At 32.6% G+C, this 25,678-nt stretch overlaps 1 protein-coding gene across 3 annotated transcripts in view; it reads left to right on the top strand.

Annotated features, from left to right (window-relative positions):
* The window catches only part of LOC149800901 (uncharacterized), a 150,302-nt gene that overhangs the window by 11,982 nt on the left and 112,642 nt on the right, over nucleotides 1-25,678 (top strand). For all 3 annotated transcript variants that reach the window (XM_089954965.1, XM_089954964.1, XM_089954963.1), the window contains exons 2-11: nucleotides 2,345-2,411; nucleotides 10,033-10,117; nucleotides 10,677-10,737; nucleotides 11,988-12,035; nucleotides 14,518-14,568; nucleotides 16,084-16,161; nucleotides 18,642-18,684; nucleotides 20,852-20,883; nucleotides 23,477-23,559; nucleotides 24,089-24,143. In XM_089954965.1, coding sequence (XP_089811091.1) covers nucleotides 10,677-10,737; nucleotides 11,988-12,035; nucleotides 14,518-14,568; nucleotides 16,084-16,161; nucleotides 18,642-18,684; nucleotides 20,852-20,883; nucleotides 23,477-23,559; nucleotides 24,089-24,143 — 451 coding nt within the window. In that variant the 5' untranslated portion in view covers nucleotides 2,345-2,411; nucleotides 10,033-10,117. The remainder of the gene's footprint in view (nucleotides 1-2,344; nucleotides 2,412-10,032; nucleotides 10,118-10,676; nucleotides 10,738-11,987; nucleotides 12,036-14,517; nucleotides 14,569-16,083; nucleotides 16,162-18,641; nucleotides 18,685-20,851; nucleotides 20,884-23,476; nucleotides 23,560-24,088; nucleotides 24,144-25,678) is intronic.

Here is a 25,678-nt window from a genome sequence, read left to right as displayed (position 1 = left end):
CAATTAATATACTATGTGAATGAAAAAAATATCCAGATTCAGTCCAATACATTGGTATTGTGATTAGCTGTTTGAATAAAGTTGTTTAGAAAAAGCTGAAAACAAACCTCACAGAGAATAATTATGGTAAGCTATTTAATAAATAATAAAATTAAATTTAGATTATGGAGTTAACACGAGTCTTTATAAATTGTGCAACCTACTCTGGGCACCAAACACTTCTCACTACACCAGAATGAATATTGCCGACTCTGTATTTAGCCTCAAAATTGTATTGAGATAATGTGAGATACAGTACAGGCGTATGTTTTAATATGGAATAACATTCTATCAAATTTCCTTAAAATATATTAAGATCGACCTAAAATTGAAGTAACTTCCAACCAACTGACCAATTGCTTCATAACTGGAATTGACAAAGCAAAGTCACGGTACATACCATTATTGCATTAGCGGGTCAAGAATTACAAATATGGCGATATCCTATGGATCATAAAATTCCTCTGTTGAAGTATACAAAGTGAGCAAATTTCCATTACAAAAGTGCTGTGAGGCAAAACTTTAATGGATATAACATTTTCTACATATATAACATTTAATAAAACCAGTATTTCGTAAGCAGTTCATTTTTTTGTAAGCAGAATATTCTGGTTTGCACTTAATCGTAAGAAATAATTTTCTTTTTTTATATTTGTCAAATCCGAGCACCATATGTCCACCACTGACTGAGAAGATGGACACAAAGTTTGCCACACAAAATCGTACTGGGTGCAATATTTGTATTACTTACTTTCTGTGTTATTTAATCGGCCAGACTGTGATATATGTATAATTGCACATGCATGTGTGTGTGTGTGTGTGTGTGTGTGTGTGTGTAAATGGAAATATATAAAAATGAATGATCGTATTCCCTAATTTCTATTTGTTTTATGTATTGCTGATACTTATTATCTTGGTAGGGAATAGTTGTTCGTTTTTGTCCTGACTGCAAATTACGTGCGATTCAATTTACCACTGATTAATTGATCAATTCAACAACATATTCAAGTCTGATAATTTAATTTATCGTACAAAAAGACATTTTCTCTTGCATACATGTTGATACTTGTAACTATTTTCCCCCATGAAACATCAATGAGGATAATGTAATTTAAAAATCACTTGTCTCAACCAGACCCCTTTTTCCTTGGGATCTTGGGGTTTGAACCCCGGCCGAGTGATGGTACTAATAGCTGCCTTGCTTGGTGCCCAGCTTTATGAGGTTAGAACTGGTTGGCCTAGTGTCTGGGTGGGGCATGATGCTATATGTTTGCGGCATGACGCCACAGTGCTACACTCTGAACTGCCACACTGCATACATCATAGCGATATGACTGGAGATTTTTTCAAGCTACGTTAAAAATCCAAATCACACACACACACACACACACACACACACTTCTCCTATAATTATCACTGAAAAGTCTTCACATACCATTAATAGTAGTCTTGTTTTATACCCCATTCAGCCCTCACCTCGTCTGTCTTTTGATTTTCCTCTTGTGTACCTTTGAGTTATCATCTATGTAGGTAATTTTATCCACATATTATGGTAATTCAAAAGTTACAGACTAGGTAGAAAAGTGTGCCCTTGACTGCGATCCCTACTGTACGCGACACACCGTCAAGATACATTTCTAGATAATGATTTGTTAAAACATCTCTTGTTGTTTAAAACATCACCGTCCAGACTTGGAACCAGCTGAATGTGACCTTGGCTCTTCAATTATGGTCGAGACCGGATTTTGGTACTCGACACACTGTCTAGGCACAATGTATGCAGTGCATTTGCCATTGCGGTCTTACCCACTGATACTTGATATGTGTTACATTGTCCCTTGAACTTTGCATTGATTTGTGTTTCTTTTTTTAAATCTATCTTTTTACACTCTATCTCAAGGTAAGTACAGTTTCAATAGGAGTTTTATTGTTTAAAGTTACATCAGTATTTACAATATTCCATTTGACTTTCACCATCATTATTTTGTTCAGAATGTGAGAAAAATAATCCTTCATTATGCAAATGTGTCAATAGGATACTTCCATGCTCGAGATCAGAATTATTATGTTTCATATGAGGCTGGCTTTACCGATTTCTAATAGGTGGAATTTTACTATCCTACACCTATACATACGAAGGATTATATTAATACAATATCACCAAGCCTTGGCAAACTATGGAATGGCCATGCAAAAGCTAATGGATGGAATGGCTACATAAACAAAACACGCTCATCCGTATAGGTGTATGGATACACTTTAAACCGATGAGACTCATTCAGTCAGTTTTCTTTATTCATCACAGGCTTGGCAGTAGAGAGAAATGGATACCACTTTAAGATGGTGGTGATGTCAGCGTCCACAGTATTCAGGTATCGTTCCGTTTTGCTACACATTATGTGCTACATTGAACTAATGCTGGGGTGTCATATAATATGACATGAGTACTATATGTGAGAACAAAAAAAAAATTTAATTGCTTGATCCACTAATTTAATATAAATTGTACTCTAGACAGATAGACTGGTACGTTCTTGTTTCCGTTGTGAAATAATGCGAATGTCAATATGATGCACTCTGTATCTGCTCACCATGTTCTTGGTAATCATATATGTGTGTAAGTCTGTGTTTTCATGAGAGTAGAACACGACACATGGGTGTGAGAGAATATAATGCATTATATACTTGTATGAGCGATAAATGACAAAGTGCAAAACCTGTTTGATGTCATTTCTGAGCCCCTTTCTATGTCCTATCACAACTCATCTGTGCACCACATAATTATATTTTCAAACAGACAAGCACATAAACATTTTCTATGCCATGTCATTTATTTCACCGTATTTAAAAAAGAATATATAAAGTTCATTTTCACTACAAAAATTAACATCGTGGTCAATATAGACTTTTTATTCCTATTATATCATTCGGTGTTTGGCAAACATTCATTTGTAAGATATATATGATTACTTTCCAAAACGTGTTGTAAGAATTAGGCTTAGATGCATATACATGTAATGGCTGTTAGAATAAAAATAATTGCTTGCTTCTCCTTTTTAAGGAAATTTGACAAGTAACAGCACTACATGGTTAATTCCAAACCTACTTAGTGACATTACTCTATTTCCAAGCGCAGAAGTTTTGTGATCTCCAAAACCTGATGTAATAACAATACTACATAGCATGCCCCCAACCCATGTAGTAACATTACCCTATCTCCCAACCCATGTAGTAACATTACCCTATCTCCCAACCCATGTAATAACATTACCCTATCTCCAGGCACTGATTTTGTAATCTCCAAAACCTGATGTAGTAACAATACTACATAGCATCCCCCCAACCCATGTAGTAACATTACCCTATCTCCCAACCCATGTAGTAACATTACCCTATCTCCAGGCACTGATTTTGTAATCTCCAAAACCTGATGTAGTAACAATACTACATAGCATCCCCCCAACCCATGTAGTTACATTACCCTATCTCCCAACCCATGTAGTAACATTACCCTATCTCCCAACGCATGTAGTAACATTACCCCATCTCCAGGCACTGATTTTGTAATCTACAAAAGCTGATGTAGTAGCAATACTGAAACTGATGTAGTAACAATACTACATAGCTCCCCTGCTATTCCCCAAACCCACGTAGTAACATTACCTTATTTCCAAGCACTGATTTTGTGATGTCTGAAACCCGATTAGTAACAATACTACATAGCTCTCCTTCTATCCCCCAAATCCATGTAGTAACAGTACCCTATTTCAAGGCACTGATTTGTGACCTCCAAAACTTGATGTAGTAATAATACTACATAGCCATCCCCAATACCCATGTAGTAACATTATCCTATTTCCAAGCACTGATTTGTGATCTCAGAAACCTGATGTTGAAACAATAGTACATAGCATCCCCAAAAACCCATATAGTAATATTACCATATTTCCAGGTGAAAGTGTAAGACTGCTTTTGTGATCACCAAAACATGATGTAGTAACAATACTACATTGTTAATTACCAACCCCATGTAAAAAATTACTCTATTCTCAGGGAACAGTGGTACACTGATTTTGTGATCTCCAAACCCTGGTGTAGTAAGAATACTACATTTGGTAAACAACAAAATCATGTAGTAATAGTTCCTTATTTCCATGTGAAAGTTTACCACTTTTTTTGTGACCTCCAAAATCCTGATGAAGTAACAATACTACAGTGATAATCACAGAACCCATGTAGTAATATTACACTGTTTCCAAGGTAACAGAGTATCACTGAGTATGTTTGTTTGTTTGTTTGTTTTTTAGTGTTTAACGCCATTTTTCAGCACAAGATAGGCTATACATGGTGGCCAGTATAACTGGTGGAGGAAGAACCCTGGAAAACCCAGGGAAGAACCACCGACCCACGAGAAGCTACTGGCAGGCTTTTCCACCATCACTGAGTATGTGATCTCCAAACCTGATATAATATAAAACACTACATTGCCTCAAATCCATGTAGTAGCATTACTCTATAATTTTCCTGGTGAGAGCAGAACAGTGATTTTATCTTTTCAAGAACCTGATGTAGTAATTTTGCTACAAGGATGAAGTTTAATGATTTGCATTAATTATTTTTGTTAATATAGTAACATGACGACATACCTGAAACCCATCTTGTAGTGATATTTCTTGCTGCTGATGATCTACTACTTCGCTAATATCAAACACTTGCAGTAATATTACCCTATTTCCAAGGTAATAGTTCAGTACCATTGTTTTGATCTTCAAAATCATTAGTTGGTACTATATGTATTACTACAAGTCCAAAATGTACTGCTCCGCCATAATATTACTTGTTAATGGAGCATTTCTTCATTGTTAATCTCAAAATTCCAATGAAAAATACAATAAAATTAGAATTTGGGTTTTCACCTTATATGGCACTGAAACAATGAACCTCACCACATCCCTTATCCCCCACCAACAAATCGTGCCACAACAAATTAATAAAGGTTAGTATTAACAGTATTTATCAAAATGAAGTTCTGGAGAAAGGTTTTGTGTATTCATCGAGATTATGTCAAGGAATAAATGTATACCACTTTCAACAACCTTCTCTCTCGTTGACCTTCAGGACATGCTGGCACATTTCATTCATGACAAGGTTCAGTCCATTAGAGATAAGTTTGACAACTCAGTTTCAGTTGACTCATTATCATCATACAGGTGTGATACAGACGATTCTTTATAATGTGATTCCGCTTATAGTGCAATTTCAGCATGGCTCCCATCTTTTAATTTAAGGTGACCATTCTTTTTAACATTCTAAATACATGCTCTCAGAAAAGCCGATTATTCCTATCCCTAGCATATTTTTTATCCCAGCACTGCGTTTAATGTTGCCTTATCTTCACCGTGCATCGTTTCCGCCATATTAGCATGTATACAATTAAACACTGAAGTATATTTCACGTTTGATGAAACCCTGCGAACAAAACAAATTATATATGATCATGAGGTTAGTTAAAACTGATGATATTGAAATTACTATGCACATCTTCTATGGGGAAGTTTTTTGAAAAGTTGTTAATGCGATCCCGCTTATATCGCATTGTTATTCTTTATACCGCGAGCATCGAGTTATAACAGGTTGTACCTGTATGTGTTTCCAACTGTACTGTTAAAATCGGGGTAGGTATGTAGTTTTGTTGTAAAACATATATATATATATATATATATATATATATATATATATATATATATATATATATATATATATATATATATATATATATATATATATCATATTTGCCTTCCTATATGTCGATGCAGAGTATAAGTCGAATCAGCAGATTAGGCAAACGTTCCATTCTTCATCCTTATATAAGTTGATGCTGAGTATAAGACGAGGCCAGATCAACACCTCGGATTGTGTTTTTCACTTCGTTCCACACAGCATCGCGAATGTAATCATACCTGTAACTCAGTAACCTTTCCGGTCAGAATCATTAAATGTAACTAAAAGTACCTAATTTAAAGTATTTTCAATGTATTATGTACTTTTAGCTACATATAATGACACTGACCCAAAAATTTATTGAGTTACAAATAGGATAAAACTCGTGATGCTGTATGGAATTAAATTATAACTTCCGGATTCATAAATATTAAAAGTAGCACTGTATGCTTTTTCAGATTACCAGCACTAGGGAAACTGCATCATTAATACTAAAATGCATTTTCCGGGGGTGGGGTGGTGGTGGAGTGGAAGAGAGATACAGAGAGAAGGGTGCATATGTATTACATCGCAATTTTCTTTTTGCACCTCGTGATGAAATAAAATATGGTCCGATATATGAGAGAGAGAGAGAAAGAGAGTTCAGCTCTTCGTGGATTTTTTGTTCTTTTTTTAAACTTGTTGCCCCCGTGTTGCTGAAGCTTTTGTCAAAGAGAGAAAACATTAATAAATGAAACAGTAAATGTAAACTATGAAAATACATACTATACTCCTTCAGGGTTTAAATATTCACAATAGGTATATCCATATAGTCTCCATTAGGTTAAATCCCAAGAATGACCATTTTGCATGTTGTCTAATTTTCTTTACAAGTATAATAACCTCTCCATTCCCAACTATTAAAGTCTTGTTAAAGTGCATGTATTCTTCCTGTATTTAGGCGGCAATTGTTTTTTTTTTTAATCGTTGATCATGTTAGATGTACTTTAAATTGGTGTCGGTTCCATCTGCAAGTTCAAAAATATCACTGGCTGAGAAATTTACAATAGTAACCACCTGGCATTTCCTTTAACTATATGGTACTGTATTCATAATACCCATGGGTAGCCTCATTTTCCTATTGGTAACCTCACTAATCTGATCTGGTCTTCTGGTCTGCAGAATCTTGACCTCAAGCAGGTGTTTTCTTGGAATGACAGAATACAGCCATAGCATATTTAATTTGTATGTAAATACCACTACAAGATCATGTGATTCTTTTAATAATGGTAGTGGAAACAAAACTTAGAAGGAATTGCATAACTAGTGGTATTAATTGATAATGGAGTATGGTACTGCACTTGTACACAAGTAAAACCACTCATCAGGTGAGTGAACAATACAGATTTATAATCGCGAAGACACCTCTGTCTGTCTGTTGGACTCTGTCTGTCTGTCTGTCTCTGTCTCTCTCTCAGTGGGGCAGAGGGATTGCCATATCAGGTCTTGGAGATCACAAAGTCAGTGCCTGGAAATATAATAATGTTACTATATGTCATGGGTTGGTGCGTTCACTATATTGTATTGTTGCTACATCAGGTTTGAAGATACTGCTTGACATGGCCGTGATCGCGCCCGCTTAATATGCAAGTGAGATCCTGCTGAATGGAATACTGTCCTCTCATTGGTTAAAAGAAATTTACATCCTGCATTATTTATAACTTATTTTCAGTTGGCAAATGAGAAGGTATTATTCTATTTAGTGTGTTGTTTTTGTATATTAAGTGGGTGCGATCATGGCTATGTCAAGCAGTAGCATGGGAAAATGGTCTGGCTTCCTTAAAGGTATAATAGTAACCCAAAGTTTGGATGTGCATACAAAGTCAAATGCCTGAGCTAAACATCGGTACCAAATTTATTACACTACGCAAAATGTAGCTTGTAAAAACGTTTATTCTTAAATGGGTCGCACAAGAAAGGAGGGAAGTGTCCTCCCTTGTAGTTATTATATAGTACATGTATGACAGGTCAATTGTAAGCAACGATACGAACCCCTGTGTAATACGCCTGCTAATGAAAATTGCCACTCTTATTTATTTATCATTTATATCGATTCCTGTATTCAGTCAATTTTGAAATAAACAACGCCCAATAGTGCATGATGTATGTACCTCAATATGAAATAAGATTCTCATAATCAAATCTAAGGGGGCCTAAACAAGGTATGAAATGAACATGCTGTCATCAGTAACATACTACATTCTCGTGCGTAGTAAAATACTTAAAATTAACAGTTGTAAAATATTAAATATTTGCCGTTGTTATGAGAATATGACTCTACATTCAGTTATTATTCTGAAGTGGTAGTTCGGACACCTGACCTAATTCAACCAAGCGGAATGTGATTTGGCTTTCATTGTGATATGTAGGAGACTTGAATTCTGATAGGGCTCAAAGCAAAGAGCTTTTCTATTGATCATTTATTTTCTTAATTATTTGCAGGAAAGAAAAAACTGTTGAAAGAATTTGTTATTAGTTATGATCAAATACTCCTGTTTAATAAAACTACCATTATAAATGACCAGCAGATGGTGCAAGTGTCTGTTTAGAACGAAAACAGTCAATACTGCAGGATTATGGAACCCGAAAGAATATGTGAAACGACTATACCTGTAACATGGAGTTTACCCTATTTACAAGAGTGGTATAAATGTTAACTTTTAGGAGTAAATAGACACACCTATGTTTACAGAAAAATGTGGACATGAACCGGCCTCCCAACGGTAAAATTTGTAATGCAATTCCTGGTAATAACATTTTATATGTACAGTATGCTATAGTCTACTGTTCAAATTCAAAATAATGCAAGTATCCGGTCACGGATACATTACAGTAAATCTAGAATTTCTACATCCAGTAAGCATCCTTTCACACAAATATCCCAACGACTGGAAATACTTAATGTTTTAAACTGACACACTTTATGTATGAACATGGATCGACTACCCTAACGCCATCAAACTGTGATATCACGTGGAATTTCCATTCAACATTATGTGTTGAAAAATGATTTTGTCTGTTTCAAATGTTTAATTTATTAGGAAGGACAGCTGATCATTGATTTTAAATTTGTATATAAAAAACTTCTTAATGTTAATTATTATAGAACTGTGGCTATGACTTTTTTTTACACACAGTAAATGAACGATGCAGCATCTCAAGGGCTTATCAGGGAAGGAAACTGATGAATAAAATTCATACTTACACTGAATTCAGGAAATGTTTACTAAGTACAATTATCTATGAACATTGAATTCACCGAACTGTCTATAAGGAAGTGACTTTTGAGTTCTCATTTGTCAGTTTATGATAGCCAAGCATATAACCATATAACACACAAGACAACATCCAGGACCACAGATAGATACATATATATATATATATATATATATATATATATATATATATATATATATATATATATATATATATATATATATATATATATATATATATATATATATATATATATAAAAGCAGTCAGCTTAGGTCTAAAACAATGGGGCAAATTTGTGTAGTTCATAAATTGTAAAACAAAAGGTATATTATTGGGGCCTAAACATGACCCTTATAGTATACCCCCACCCCCTTCCACCAACTTTCACTATCAAAAGTAAAGTATCTGCTCAAACTTTTAAAATTATGAGGAGATGACGAGGTTTTTGACTGTATTTGCTCATTGAAAGGTTTGCTTAATTAGATTTAAAGAAAGGTAAATAACATTTAATTTTAAGCTTGCCTATTTTAGTATATTTATTGTTCAGTTCTTGTGCACAGATGTAAAAGAATGCTACATGTTCGATTGCAAGGAAGAAATGTACCTAAAATGCTGTAATGAAATCAGGTAAAACCATAAACAAGGTACCTTTGACAAATAAACAAAAGATCGTGTCCATCCTAGTTTAGTATCAGCTTTGTTTGTTTGGTGAGACAACCTGCAATAATTTATTTGTTTTATAAAAAAAATGTATGCTTTAATATGGTATTTTCTGGTGGGAAAAAAGATTAACATTTTATCATGGCTAAATTTTACTAAACAATTTTCGTGGGTTCTTGAAAATAGTGACCTTTGTTTTGGAGAGAAGAAGAAATTACTGTAATAAAGTTGTGCATGCATTTCAGCAATTTTTGTACATTATTTGCCATTTGTTTAAAAATAACTATTCATTTTGAATAACTTTAAAGATATTTGGGCTATATACAAAACTCATTGTTTGGTTTTAATTTCTTCAGAGTAATGAAGTTTTAACAGACACACGGCTCTACCTGGCTGACTCTAAAAAATAAGCTCATAGCCTAAACAAACATTGCAAGCATTGTAAGTATTTTCATCAAATTTCATGTTTTGAATTGTGTGCTGATAAGTTTGTTTTAATTCCTGCTGGTGGTTATTTAAGTCTAGCTATTGATAACTCACGTATGTATGTATGTATGTATGTATACATGTATGTATGTATGTATGCATGTATGTATGCATATAAATATGTATGTACACTTTACCTTTCAATGAATATTTGACTTTTATAACTTTTCATCTCAAATCTATAATATGATTCATGAGACACAGGAAGACTATATATATATATATATATATATATATATATATATATATATATATATATATACATATTATTCACATTTGAAATATTGAAGCTTCTAAACCATATTGTTTATTGTACCAACTTTTTCTATGCAATTCAGTTTTAAAAATCGGCATCATATCGTCATTATTGTGCTAAGGTACCGTTAAACATTGATACATAATTGCATAGATCTAAATTTCCTTAAGGTTAACATTTTTCTTTCGGAGATGCTTTTTTATTGTGATCATTCCCTGATATGTTTTTTTTCTTCTGTAAACATAAAATTATATACAGATGGCAAATGAACCAGATGATAATCCACCATCTTTACGAGAAACAGCTGGAACACGGATTGGTGAGTTGAATCAACAATTTAACATAATTTGAGAAATGTATATTTTCAGTTATCGGTTAGGTGCAGCTTATCGGATTGACTTCTTCCTTTATGCAATAGATCACTTCGACTAAAGCAACATTCAGGGAGGTTCTTCAAAATTAAAATTAAAGGAGTAACTATAAGAAACTTCTTTTTGAAACAGCTTTTTCAATTTACTGTCTAAAAGCATATCGAAGTGAAACATGTGATAGGATATTTTTGGTTATGTTAAGTCCATCTCATAATGAGTTGAGTAGTCATACACTTCAATTTTGTTGAGAAAATACATCATATTACAAATGACAGCTACAAGCAGTAGCAACACAGAAGGTCAATTATTGTAAATTAATTTTGATTTTGGGTTAAACTGTGCATTTATAGCAGACCACAGAAAATATGCCATCTTGAAAAGCCATTGTTAGTTATTTACTGCAAGGCATTATACGTATGACTGGTATGACATCATATTACAAATGACAGCTACAAGCAGTAGCAACACAGAAGGTCAATTATTGTAAATTAATTTTGATTTTGGGTTAAACTGTGCATTTATAGCAGACCACAGAAAATATGCCATCTTGAAAAGCCATTGTTAGTTATTTACTGCAAGGCATTATACGTATGACTGGTAACAGATTTGAATTCATTTGGTATGAAGTATAAGGTAATTGACATAAAACATGGTACCAGTTTTACCAATAGTGCCTTCAGCAGAATATATATAGAATTTGATGACATCTGTAAGTACGTTGGTCAGAATGTCTGTCCATCCATTAGCTTATTAGTTTCTGCAAAATAACTCACATTTTTTCACCATCTGCTTATTTTCTCTGTGGATGGCTTGCACATGGAATAAGGAATGATGCTATTGATTTAGGGGTCAAAAGGTTATAAAACCAACATTTATGTGCCTAAAAGGTAATTGGTTTCCTCATAGTAACTTTGGTTCTAGATACTGTAGTTTTACTGAATTTTGCGGAAGGCTTGAACTCAAGCCTGTTGATCTAGAGCCAAATAATAAAATGTCAGGATCAGTATGTCTCATATAAAATGTATGTATGTATAATTATGCTAATTATTGTGCATATGTGTATTATAAAAGCATGATGTCTTACGTTTTTTTTCCTTCTGACTAATATGAAGTTAATAGAATAAGATTGCAATCTCAGTATAGACTTCTTGATGAGAAATACATCTATAGTTTTTTTCATGGTACATTTATTTTACAGAAATGCCAAGTATCCCATTGCAAGATAATGTGTTGCTTAAAATGTTAAGTATGTTTCATTTTACAATTTCACAGATTGTTATTTAAAACAAGCTTTATTTTTCAAGCTGTATATTTTTTGTCCTTTAGCTGAATGCCAATTTAGTTTTGTTTGATTTTATTTGTAATGAATAATCATTAATGTTCTATTCAGCTCTCATGAAAATCTATTTTTGTTGCATTCATTTATATGTTGTTACGAATCTATGGTCTTGGATTAAGTAACAGAAAGAAGAAAACCATCAAGTTTTGTAAAACTTAACAATAATTTAAACTACCAATTTTTAAATGAAAATGCGAAAGGAACTTAAAGTATTGAATCCAGAATAAACCTGATTAAGTTTTATGAAAGTCCAAAAGAATGAAAAGTTCCATGTAGCTTTCAAAACCGGAAATGCACTGTCCACCAACAATCATGACGTCAAGATGGCATTGTCCAGAACACCATTGCATAATTCACAATAGTTCCAGAATAATAGTATAGTCCAAATAATGAGCGCTTTCTATTTCCACGGAACAGGCCAAACAAATGTTTCTCTTGTCAGATAACATATAAATACAATGTAAAACACATCTGCAGACTTAAAAAGGGAACACAAGAAATATGAATGGCTCCAAAATAAGAATGAAATCTGATTCTCTTCTTATATACACTTTATATTACAACTAATATTTCACAACATACCCCACGTGACAGGTTATACTACTCACTTTAATGTTTTAGATGCCTAGTCATGTGACCTAGCCCAACCAATAAAAATTAACTTAATTCTTCTAGAACAATCTAAACCCCACCAGCCAATGAGAAATAAACTAAAAGTACCTTAGGTGGCTACACTATTCATAACTAGAATTTGAGCATAGTCCACCCAAACACAGTTGTAGTATATCAGACTTGTTCACCTTGAATATTCTAATTCTGCATGGCATTAAAGTAATGATAAATGCAGGAAACCTTTCCAATATCTCTGAAGCGATACCAATTGAAATGATTTGAAAGCGTTTCTACTAAAAATTACCACCGAAGGCAGAAAGCTGTCAGTCACATATAGGTGCCACTATAAAATTCATCTGCAGCATTTTCTCTGAATATCTTCTGATTTATATATTCATATATAATAGTAGGTAATTGTGGAGTTTGAAACAATGAACAACAATCAAAACCTATAATACCACTACTACTTCTAATAATAATAATCAGTATATATCCTTTCTCGTCATCGTAAAATAAATAGTTAAAAATAGTGTTTTTATTGCCATGCATTTTAATATATTTAGGTTTCAGTAACATTCTATTAATATTAATGTTAGTGTACTAAGCAACACTCAAGCACGTGTTATGAGAAACAATAAAAAAAAAAACTGAATGAGGCAGCACAAAATCAAAGTGAAAGAGATTGGAGAACAATGTGTAATCAATTATATCTGAATGAATTCATTTTTAAACTCAGTTAAGCTTTTAGTTTTGTAAAGAGCATGTACACCTGTAAGTTTTATGCTCTGGATGAATTTGGACCAGTATCATTTGAAATGCAGTTATTTCAAAATATAAACTGTCATTATCTGAAACATTGTCGAACACAAGAATTACATATTACTCTGAAATTGTCCTTATTTCTAACACTTGATTTTACTATAGGTGAAAAATGTTCTGTAGATACAATAAATCTCTTCATGTTATAAACTGTAAATGAATGAGAGGACTTCTTTTCTTATATTTTTTTTTCCCCGTTGACAGACAACATGTACAATCATTTAGATATCCATTCTCCCTTAGAAAATATGTGCACGTTCTGTATTTTGAGAAAATTGGTGTTTGGTGTGTTATAGGAATGTGAATAAGAAAATACTTCCTATAATTACGATCAGGTTGCTAGTCTAACAATGTTTGATCAAAATCAAGATGGGTACACTTATAATAAATAATGTATGGTTTACGCTTACGTGATGTAGCTTAAACATACAGAGATTGGGTGGTGCTATACAGAATTGAATGCAATTTCAGATACTTTAGCAATTAATATTATATGCTGCTTCAAGTTAATATACTTGCATGAGGGGGAACAGAGCATTAAAATCTTCATTTTTATATTCAAAAATATGTACCCTATGCAAAGAGCAGTGTTCATTGAAATCTTGAATAATAATTCTAAAGTTTGAAGAGTACAACTCATTTAGAAACTACATATTCTGAAAATTTGAATATTTTTGTAAATATATAATTAACCAAATTAGCTTGATTTTCTTAGTCATTTCATTGCTCTATTTACATGAAACCGAATTTAACTTTTTTTGGTAAAAACATTTCTTGTGACACTCCCATGATTTGCCACTTATATTTGTTATAAGCAACCCAGATTCTACACAATAACCCCAGCTCTAGCGTGAACTGAGTAATACTTGACAAAACTTGCAATAGCAGCAAAATGTAATATGTTAAGCAGTCACTCACTTTTCCTATTCTTGCCGTTAACTACTTTGGTTATCTTCAGCAATATTACAAAAAATGGATGAAAATCAACAAAAGGCTGAAAAAGATCGAGGTATGTAAAATTTTTGTTAGTTTTGCCATATATATATATATATATATATATATATATATATATATATATATATATATATATATATATATATATATATATATATATTTAATGTTGTTGTCAAAAGTATGAAGATAATACTTTACCAAATGTTCTATTGATCCGCATTATTGACTAAACACAAATATTTGATATTCCAGAAGTATATGTTTTGTCTTATATTCCTTCCACAAGATGGCAAAAGATCTGGTCATGAAACATATGGTTTAAAGTTAGTTGATACATGCATAGGTTCCATTATGTAACACAATGTCCACTTCAGTACTTGTTAATTAGACATTCCAGTTGACCACTGCCCACTCTCAAGCCAATCTCTGTTCGTTTTATGACATAATAGAGTCTTGTCTACTGTTCTTGTCTGATTAACAGATTTCAGATTATCTGTCACATTAAGCAATATCTATAGGATCGTTTACCAATATCATGCCAGGTTCCATTTGATTTATGATGTAATAACATTTTGGGTAATTAAGCTTGTCCAACAAAATGCAGCATGATTAAGTGTTGATTTTACACCTAGGCCAGTATCTACTGGACAGCTGACTACTCCCAGGCATAACTCTGGTTGATTTATCACATAATAATGTCTTGTGTACTAAGCTTGTTTGACTATATAGCAGCCTGGTTATTGATGGCCTGTCACCTTGATCAGTTTGACTCTAGGTATATGACATGTACAAATTTAAATAATACTACATCATTATATCAACCAATATTCTGAAACTTTACTCTCTAATATAGTGATAAAGGTTTTAAATACATACAATATTTGACTTTCCATAATTGTATAATATTATAATTGCAGACTGATTCCTCAGCTGCAGATTTCTAATAACATTTAGTCAAATGGATTAAGATACAACTTATCTCTTTCATATAGCATGTGTAACCTAAACAGATCTCACTGCACTACAACAATCATATATCATGCATGCTGTTAACTTTTTTCTCCTTTGCAAGTTTATTTGCTTTTTGTGACTTTGACACCATTTGTCAGCACATAATATCCTATACATGGCGGCTAGTATATTTTGTGCAGTAAGAACCCGGGTAAACCCTGGTAAGAACCACCGACTCGCGAGAATCTACCAGCATGCTTACTCATGTACCTACAATGACCAAGCCAAGAATCTTACCCACGCAGACAGAGGTACGTGTCAGTGATCCGTAATGGTGAGCACCTTAGACTACTTGGGCACTGGGGCCCCTAACAATGCAAGTGAGAAAGAATCATGAAAATTGCAATGTACTGAAAGTGTTGATGAATGCCTTTATTATTATGTAATAATCTTTTTATGAAATGTTAATGGAAACGTATACCATAGTGTAGTTAAAAGTGTTTCTAATACATTTACTATTAAAATTTTCTATCTCGTATATTAAACAAAGATGACAAATCTATTATTTATTAAATTTACATTATAGGACTATCCTGAACTTTTCAGACGTGTTTTACAGGTGAACGAGAAAATAAAATATTGGGCCAAATACTGGTGACCCAGGACCAAATAGTGGTGACCCAGAATGCTATGTTAGGTATGTATCAGCCTGCATAATGCCTGAGAATCTGATAAAAGCATTAACATTTTTTTTTATTTATTGAAACTTTTTGACATTCATATTTTTCAAAGACACATTTCTTAAAGGCAGTGTTTCAAAGAAGCCATATACGTTTGAATAGAAGACTAATATGGTCATAAATCTTTTATTGCAGTTCCGTGCATTATTTAGCATATTTGCCAGACTTACACTTTTTCAGGAATGTATTTAGAGCCTCCCCTTTAGAAAACCTCGACAATTTGACAAATCTAGTAGTTCATATGCATCATAATTATTTTATTTATGCTTGACACTAGTCTGAACAGAAACATAGCAAATGGGCATAGGTATGTTGTATTTCTTGAAAATAGTTGCATTTGAATTAAATTGATGGAACCTTTGGTGCAAGTGACCTGACTGCAACAAGCCGAATCCCACCTACCTGTTTTGTTGTTTCACCAATAACTAATAATCTGCACTCAATAAGTTTGTTTCTATTTAGACTTTAAGGTCACTTTGAATCTAGTGCAAATAACTTTCTTTACTGTTTCGCAAATCTACCAAAAAGGACATAAAACTCTTCATGACTTTGTTCAATATGATGTAGTAACAACCGAGTTGGTCAGCTGGTGTAGTGTTACATGAAAGATGTGTTACTAGTTTTACTTATTTAATAAGGATGTTTTTTTTAAATATGTATCAGCATTGAAACATAATTGTCCAGACTGGATGCATTTGTCCAGTATTGTTTGTTCCAGAGTTCAGTTCATCTTACAAGAAAGCGGTACAAGCTGATTGTCATGTTATGTCGTAAGATACCAATACTAGGTCCAAACACATTTACTATACTCAAAGAATAAAACTTCTTTCATATGTTTGAGCTAGGTGTTACACATGTTTATAAGGAAATCCTAATTTTGTTTGAAAAGTCAAATTGTATTATTTTTAATTATTAAAATTATACAATGGCATCATGTTTGGCCTGTCTCTTCTCTCTGTCTGTTGCTATGGAAGTAAAATGCCTAAAAAATTAAAATTACATTTCTAATACTTCAGTAAAAGAATTTAAAGAATGTGTATCACATGTACATACATGGTAAAATATAAGATTTGTGTTATATGATACATATAAGGAGATTAATTACCAAGATAATTTGGAATTTCTATTAAAAAAAAGTGTCATCAGTTCATTCTTATGTTGATTTTCAGTATTGACAAGATATTTAGACTGTTGAAGATGGTGAGGTTTAGGATGTGATACAACGAAACCCAAAACTTTTGTATTACTTGAAATTATCCAGATGAGTAGCTTTAATATCTCAGTTTCATCTTACATGGGCAAATCAACTCTTATATATAGGGAATAGCCATGAAATGCCTGGTTTCATAAAATTTGTCAAATAAATTAAGCATTACTACAGTTTTGGTGCCAGAGCACACAAAAAACTCGTCGTTCCATCAGATTTGAAGAACCGTACAAACCGAATGTTTCATATTCACACTGAACCGGTACTCCAAGGTGAATAAACACTGTTAACAATTATCCAATAAAGTTTTCCAAATAAAGTTTCAGATTAATTCAAAGTTAGGTGATCATGTGACAAATTATTGCGTTTAGTAGGTGCATTGCAACAAAAAAATCTGGTCCAACTATGTTTTGTACCTTTTAAAAAGAACTTTTCTCCAACATTTTTGTTTATTATCTTTTTAAGAGAACTCTTGTACAACTCTGTTGTGTCATACCTTTTCAAAATAAATCTTGCCACTCTATTGTTTCCTATATTCAGCACTTACATAAACTTAACTATGAGTGCAACTAGAATGATTATTTATCAAAAAGATATATTTACCATGGACTTTCTCCTTTAAGCAGTTCACGATATCACTACACTAATGCAGTTTCATATCTTACCTTCCAAGCTTGTAAGTTCAGATTGATGAAGACTGTTGTACTTATGTCAGACACTAACCTGAATACATAGTTGTTTCTGTTTATTGCAAGTAAACATAATTCACATTTTATGAAATCTCCAGGACAAACTTAAGTGAAAAATCAATACAGTTTGTAGCTGAGATATCTTTCCGTGCCAAGTTTCAGCCTTTTATCGCAAACACATTTAGAGTTATATGATAGAAACAAAAAGACTGAAAACACCAAATATAATTTTTTAAAAGTATTTGAACCATTTTGTTTTTATAATTGTATTTGAAATGTCTTCCTCGCACACAAAAAAATCTCAAGCTACAGCAGATAGGCATACCAGAATGATATCGTCTCTGTGGAAACAAACCAATACACATAAACCTTCTCATCAAAAGTCATTCTTACATGAAATCGTGTTCGTACTGGGTAAATAATATCATGTGATGTAATATGCCATTGATTTTTGTGAATATAAGATTGATTTTTTAACCTTGTCAGATTGGCATGCAATGGGGATTTTTTCATGCAACTTTTTTCTCTCTTTTTTTGGTAGAAATGATGAAGGCAATCCATATTACAGAAAAGACTGGAGAGAGGTATTTTTCCAAAGACTGAAATTTGAACAGAGAGAGAGAGAGAGAGATAAGGAGCATGTAATAGATTTAAAAAAATTCTGTTATATGTACTGCAAGAAATACTTTATTGAGATGGAGCCATTTGGTCCATTAATAGGATATATATATTAATGCAACAGACAAAATAATTCAGTAGTAGTCTGAGAGTGAAATATTTAACATAATATTGAACAGCTTCTTCAGGAGATCATAGTTGATGAATTGTTGATAGAGAAAACCATCTGAATTCTAATTATTCGTCAGCTAATTTTGAATGAAGTAAGGATTTCTTTGTCTGGTTCAAGTTTTAACATATTTGTAATATCGTCCTGTCAAAGTACGTATTGTCCTGGATAGTTTATGTTCATGTGCGCTGTTTTGGGAAGTAAAAAAAACCAACAAACTAACGTTAAACGATGTGGAGATGTCAAAATACAGCATTGTTGTAGGATATGTAACTAATAATATTAATTAGCTCTTATATTTGCACCAGTCAATAACTTTTTGAAGCAATTTGCACCATGAAAAGCCGTATCAAAAATGAGGCCATCACAAATTCTGTCAGTCATTTCAAATTGACACCCATTGAATCCAACTGTAATAACAAAATAACATTTTAAAACATTAAAAAGACAAAATTAAGTAATATTGATTTTGATTTTGAAATAACTTTAACAACTGAAATTAATATCAGGACAAGTAACATGGCGCATCACACTTGGCATTTTCCACCATCTTTGTTTTAGCTTGATTAAAAGTTGAAAATAATTTAGCTTGTTTCTTAATTTTAATATTAAATATTTACTCATCTGAGATAATCTATAAAGGTTTTACTTCTTCATTACATTGAATATTTTCACCCAGATCAAAATTCTAATCACATCAATATTTACTTCTCTCGAGATGTTATCATTAGAATAAATTAAATCTCCACTAAACAAGATTATTAAAAAAAACTAAGACCAAAAAAGTACCCAGATGAGGCCCAAAAGATCCTTTGTAGAACAATCTAAATTATTATTAGAAGGTCTGTTACTAAAATTGTACTAACGAACATGATAAAAATAATGTCTTTCACCCCGACTAAGACAGTGATCCTAATAACTAACTTACACTCACAGAGAAATATAAAGTATGTATTAGTTGTTTACAGAATAAGAAAAAGCATTGATTCTGGTCAAGTAGACAGTGAACAATTTTACATAACCCATAGCACATAATGAATAAAAAAACTAACAAACAATGCCAATTACATATACGTTATATATATATATATATATATATATATATATATATATATATATATATATATATATATATATATATATATATACATATATATATATATATACATATATATATATATATATATATATATATATATATATATATATATATATATATATATATATATATATACATACATGCATATATATATATAGATACATACATGCATACATGCATATATATATAGATACATACATACATACATGCATATATATATAAAACTCAGCCATGTGATCATCCCTGAAAGAGGAGGATCATGATGCACGAAGTCCAAATCAATAGGAAGGGGAAAATAGCTCTGGCACTCAGTTATATGCAAATACTCAATATAACACTTAGTTGTGGCAGAGATTGGCATTTCCATCTTTTGTTATGTCTTTTTAACTGTATTTTGTGTCTATCATATACAAACAAATTTCAAAGAATGTGATCAGACCGCTTTATCGCATTTATTTCAGATGTCAGTAGTAAAAGCTAAATATGACATTTTGGTATCGAAATTCATTGTAAAGTCATGTCTTTGAATGTGCTTGGAAGATTCCTGATTTCCAACTGTAACACATATAACACATGGCATGCATATCATACAAATCCTATACATTTATGTATGGAGGAATAAAATTGGTTTGCAACCATAGTCAAGTTTTAGAGGAAACAGAACAGGAAACATGAATGGGTCAAATAGCATTGTTAATATTCAGAGAGATAGAGAGAGAGAGTCCTTCATCGGACACGTAACCTTTTCATCTGTATTCTTGATACTGCTTCTATATAATCCCTAAGTCCTCATCCCTTTTATCAACAAAGCATCGTATTACATCGGTTTTTATACTGTCTAATTTATTGTTACTGTTCTAAACAGATGGAGGGAAGAATCTTCGGAAACCAAATCAGGTAAAACAGGATTGTTATTCACCCTTTCCCCTAAAGAAACTTAAATTTGACAATAATACATATTTAGACACTGCTATGATCATTAGTATCAACACAGCAAACTCGTAAACAGTGCTACTAACATTATTTGAAACACTGGGAACATGATTTATAAGCCGTTCACAACTTCCAGGTCAATGTAGGTATTGTATCTTGAGTGTACAACGATAACAGTCATTTGAGCCACTCACTATATACGAAGCACGTACTGACTGAGCAGTTGCAAATGTATCTGTTTTTTCCTTTCATAACTTCTCTGTCGAGCTAACGGTCAATCCAGTTGTAAAAATAACTGAAGTTGTTTGAATAGATTGCAGATTGTTTCTATGAAGAAATTGCAGGAGAACAAAATTTGTGATTTTTCTGTAAATTACTCTGCTGTCTTACATCCAAGTCACATTTTACTAAGGAAATGGTACAGGAGGGTCAAATGAGTTTGAACCATCTGTTATATTTAAATAAATAATTTCATAATTACGTCGCAGTACTTTAACCTTTCTTGTGACTTCTCAGTAACTGAATCACAGTAAGATAAGTACATCTATCTCGTCGACCCGATGCATAGCAGCAACAATCTCCTTAAAATGTGACTCTTTCTCGATTCATCGTTCGCAAAGATGAATAGTAATCATTGATGAAAATATGTAATCATTTGATGAAAATATGAAGGATTTTTGTTTTAAAAAGACTATAAGGAAAAACATAATCATGAATATACATGCGGAGATGAATGACCATACAATGATAAGAATACACGTCAAGAGTGAATGTACCAGACCTACTCATTGCTGTCCACTTACAACATGGCAGCATAATTTCAGTTCGTACAAAATTTAAATGACAATAAATTTTCTTTTGACCTATTCTTACAAAATGTCAGAATACATGTTTTACAGTGTTCACCTTATTTTACGTGAATCTTGAAACAAACTAAACAGTAAAGAGCAGTCGATGCCAAACAACCCAATGAGAAAATATTACATTAATATATTGTATGCTACAGGAATATGGTGAAACCAGGAAAAAAAGTATGCTTATCGGTGTGGTTTTAATTCAGTGTTGATAGTAGGCTTGATTCTCCCTCAGATTTAACAATTTAATTGAAAACAAGCATCCTTATGCTTTTATCACAGTACATTGACCTTGACATTGATCAGATAATTGGTATATTATACTCGGCTAACCATGCTATATTATTTTGTGCTATATTATTTTGGGGAAAATGTTCACTTATTGATACACGAACAGGGTTGAAATTGCTGATGGTTGTTTTTCTTTGTGTTTCTCCTACGTTGATATAATTTAAGTTTAAAAATCAAGCATTCGCTTCTTCATCTTCTGGTTGTAGTTGAAAAAAAGATGCATCAAAAGTATTTTCAGAAGAATGACGTTTTTGTCATCTGTGAAGAGATTCGTATTTGGTTTTCTTTCTCAAATGAAAGATGTAATGTATACCAAACTAAATGCATCAGGATTAAAAATCAGCTATATGCGATGTTTGTAGAAAAGGAACTTAAAAGAAACAGAGTAAAGTACAGCAAGTAATTCAAGATTGTTAAATAATGCAGATGAAAAATGCTGCATTTAGTACATTACATATCATGAATCATTTCCTTTATTTTGTTAAAATACTAAAAATATTTGATCAATTAATCATATTGGAATTCACTCATGTCGTATTACATCAAGTCCGATCAAGTCAATCAGTTCGTAATGTCAAGTGTTGTCAAGTGACCTGACTGCAATAAGCCAATCATGTGTCCTTTGCAGATTATAGGTCATGCGGTCCATCAGCAGTTATCTTAAAATTTTGACCACACTTGCTAGAGAACAACCTATTATAAATGGCTCTGCAGGCTGTTGATTGTTAATAGAACGAAACAAATACCCAAAATACTTCATTTACTTCTTCAAAAACACTGTTTAACATAATGATTCAGCAAAATATAACAGGAAACATACAAGCATAATAAAGTCCTTTCAGTTTTATACAAAATGACAGTAGTATGGTATAGAGACCTTCAGTATTGGGCATGTAATGCTGACATGTCATTAATCCCTCCTGAAGATGAAGAATGTAAAAGAACCGTGAAATAAATGTCTCTGCATTGCAATCTATTGCATAGGATGAAAGCATGCTACTGACCCAGATTCCTTGGTCAACTGCTTATGCATTGGGCTATCAGGCAGATGTCAGTCGATTGAGCTATCTCAGGCCAACTTTGACTTCTACGTTTTTCTCGGTTTCGGGTGAGATAAGAAATGCTCAAAGAAACCAGTTCCATATAGTTCCTGCAAGGGATGGATTAAGCTTAGGACCTCTTTCTCATCCTTTGCTGACTTGAATGTGACAGGATGGCTTTTCATTTCTTCTAGCAGCAGACGGATTACCATTTTAAGGATCCTTACTTGCCACTCAAGTTTCTTTTCTCCATTTAATAAAAGACAACAATTACTTGCAATAGCGGGTCTCATATCACAATATGGAAACATTATAAATAGTTTGAAAACATATTTTCTTGTTCCTTTCTAAAATTTTGTTTTCATATTACAGAAGAAGATAATGACAAAACTGCCTTTATTCCTCCAGTTGTACAGGACAGCACCGTATCCACTACTGGACATAAAATTTCAGGGGTAGCTATTTTAGTTACTTTTGTATTCTTTGCAACTCTCTCTGTCTTTCTTCCCTCCCCATACATATACATACACCACACTCTTTTTGCTGTTAACATTTGTTAAACCAAAACATCCGTAAGTTTAAATTTATGTTATGTAAAAAACAGTCCAGTGTTATACAGAAAACAACTTGTACCTATATATCTCATTTTGAATGTTTCGTCTTCAAGATACTGTGGAATATGAACATTTATAATAAGTCTCTCTATCTTTTGTCAATTAATGCAGTTTTGTTTGTCTCTTTTTCCGTAACCTAACTTATGCATGCATTGGTAAATATCAACTGCTATAAAAGATCTAAATAGTCTTTTATTTCGCTTAATATAACAAAATATATAAACATTATGTCATTCTTCATACATTTAATGCTTATTATTTTTACTTTTTAAGTGAGGAAATAAAGTTATGATACTAAACTTATTCAAACATTATCTTGTCCTTATTCCTGAAATATGAATGACAAAACAAACTAATACATTTTTTTCAGAAAACTGTAATGGTCGGAAGACGTAATACAAATATTGTCAACAACAATTTCAGTTGTAAGTTAATTTATTCTAATGTGTTAGCATTTATTTTTGTTATGAAAGTTTTTCTCATCCTAGATTTAAGGCATGGGTGGAAAATATTACATATTAACTGTTTGTGATTCCACATTTGTGCACATAATCATTTTGACCTTGGCAAATGTTGAGTGCAGCAAGTCTAAATGACATAAAGAAATGAAGGTAGTGACGGAAGAGTGTGACAATGGCAAATTTATTTACAAGGGCTTGCCCTGAGATATGCATTACTAGTCAGATCTAGTGTTTACAAATTTATATTCAGTTTTGTTTCACGTAGACATTTTGACTATGGCAAATCATTATGACATACACAAATATAAAACAGAGAGTGAGAGATCAAACATATTACCACTCTGAAGTTTTTTTATATACACAATATACCCACAAGCAAACTGTCCTCGTTGGGTATGGGTTCAATGTTGAGTCCTTTTGTTATTAGACCTAGACATGCTCAAACATAAAACACATGGATTGGCAATGATTGAAATATATGGAGTGAAAGAAGATAACCTTACATTAACTGACCACTGTTTGCTCAGGGAAATCTAAGGAGTTGGAATTTTTCCATAATTTTCATAATTTACTAATTCATTGGCAGCAAATCTGGTCACTTGAGGCAGATTTGATTTTCATTCAGGCAGTTTGTAGCAAATTTTGACCAAACCTACATCTAAAGAAGAAAGAATTTGGTGTGAGTCAGATTTGGTTCCTTATTTTCTGTAATGTTTCAACTGTTTGTATTCAGGTTTTTTCAGAAGGGCAAAACTATTCTAAATTTAAAATAAGCAAATTAATTGTACCTAATGACATACGAGGATGAAGAGAAAAAGAACAACTCAACAGTTCTATATTCTACGCTATGTGTGTATCCTCATACTATGAAAGAAGTCTTAACAGAGTTCACCTGAAGAGAACCAAAATAAGCCAAGAAAGGTAGTTGCTATGAAGCTGCCGAAGATTATATTCACATCTTAAAGATCAAAATGTGACTCATAGAAATTCTGAAGAACAGTATGCGCGTACACAGTGACATTTATAATCTTCAAGTCGGAAATTTCAGTAGTACAAAAAGCAGCTGTCATCTTTATGGACTTATTTGACTCATTGTTAAAGGAATTGAAACAACAGTGCCAATTGAAAGTTCATGATCATTTGTGACTGTCAACCTCTCAATGCAGTTTGAAATCTCCAGTCTGGATCGAGTTTACATGCAGAATTAATTTCTTCCAAACTCTTGGACAAAATCCTTCAACTAAACCAACAGTGGGTTTTGCATCAGATGACACATGTTTCACCTCCAGAAGCAGAGGACAACACAAAGTTTTATTAGTGGAATAACTTCAAACTACCAAAACAGGTACTGTCCAGATTAACAAGGTCCAGTGTGGTTAACTCATGTAAATAATCATGATGGCTTGATGTCATGCAGTGAAAAATGACACAACAGAATGAAAACAATCATAGAGGAACATTAGAAAATCTGATTGAGCTAACAGCTGAGGTGAGCATAA

This window comes from Sinohyriopsis cumingii, chromosome 4 (assembly GCF_028554795.1).
Source record: "Sinohyriopsis cumingii isolate HCF-2022 chromosome 4, ASM2855479v2, whole genome shotgun sequence".
Classification (NCBI taxonomy): domain Eukaryota; kingdom Metazoa; phylum Mollusca; class Bivalvia; order Unionida; family Unionidae; genus Sinohyriopsis; species Sinohyriopsis cumingii.
This window is presented reverse-complemented; position numbering and strand designations above follow the sequence as displayed.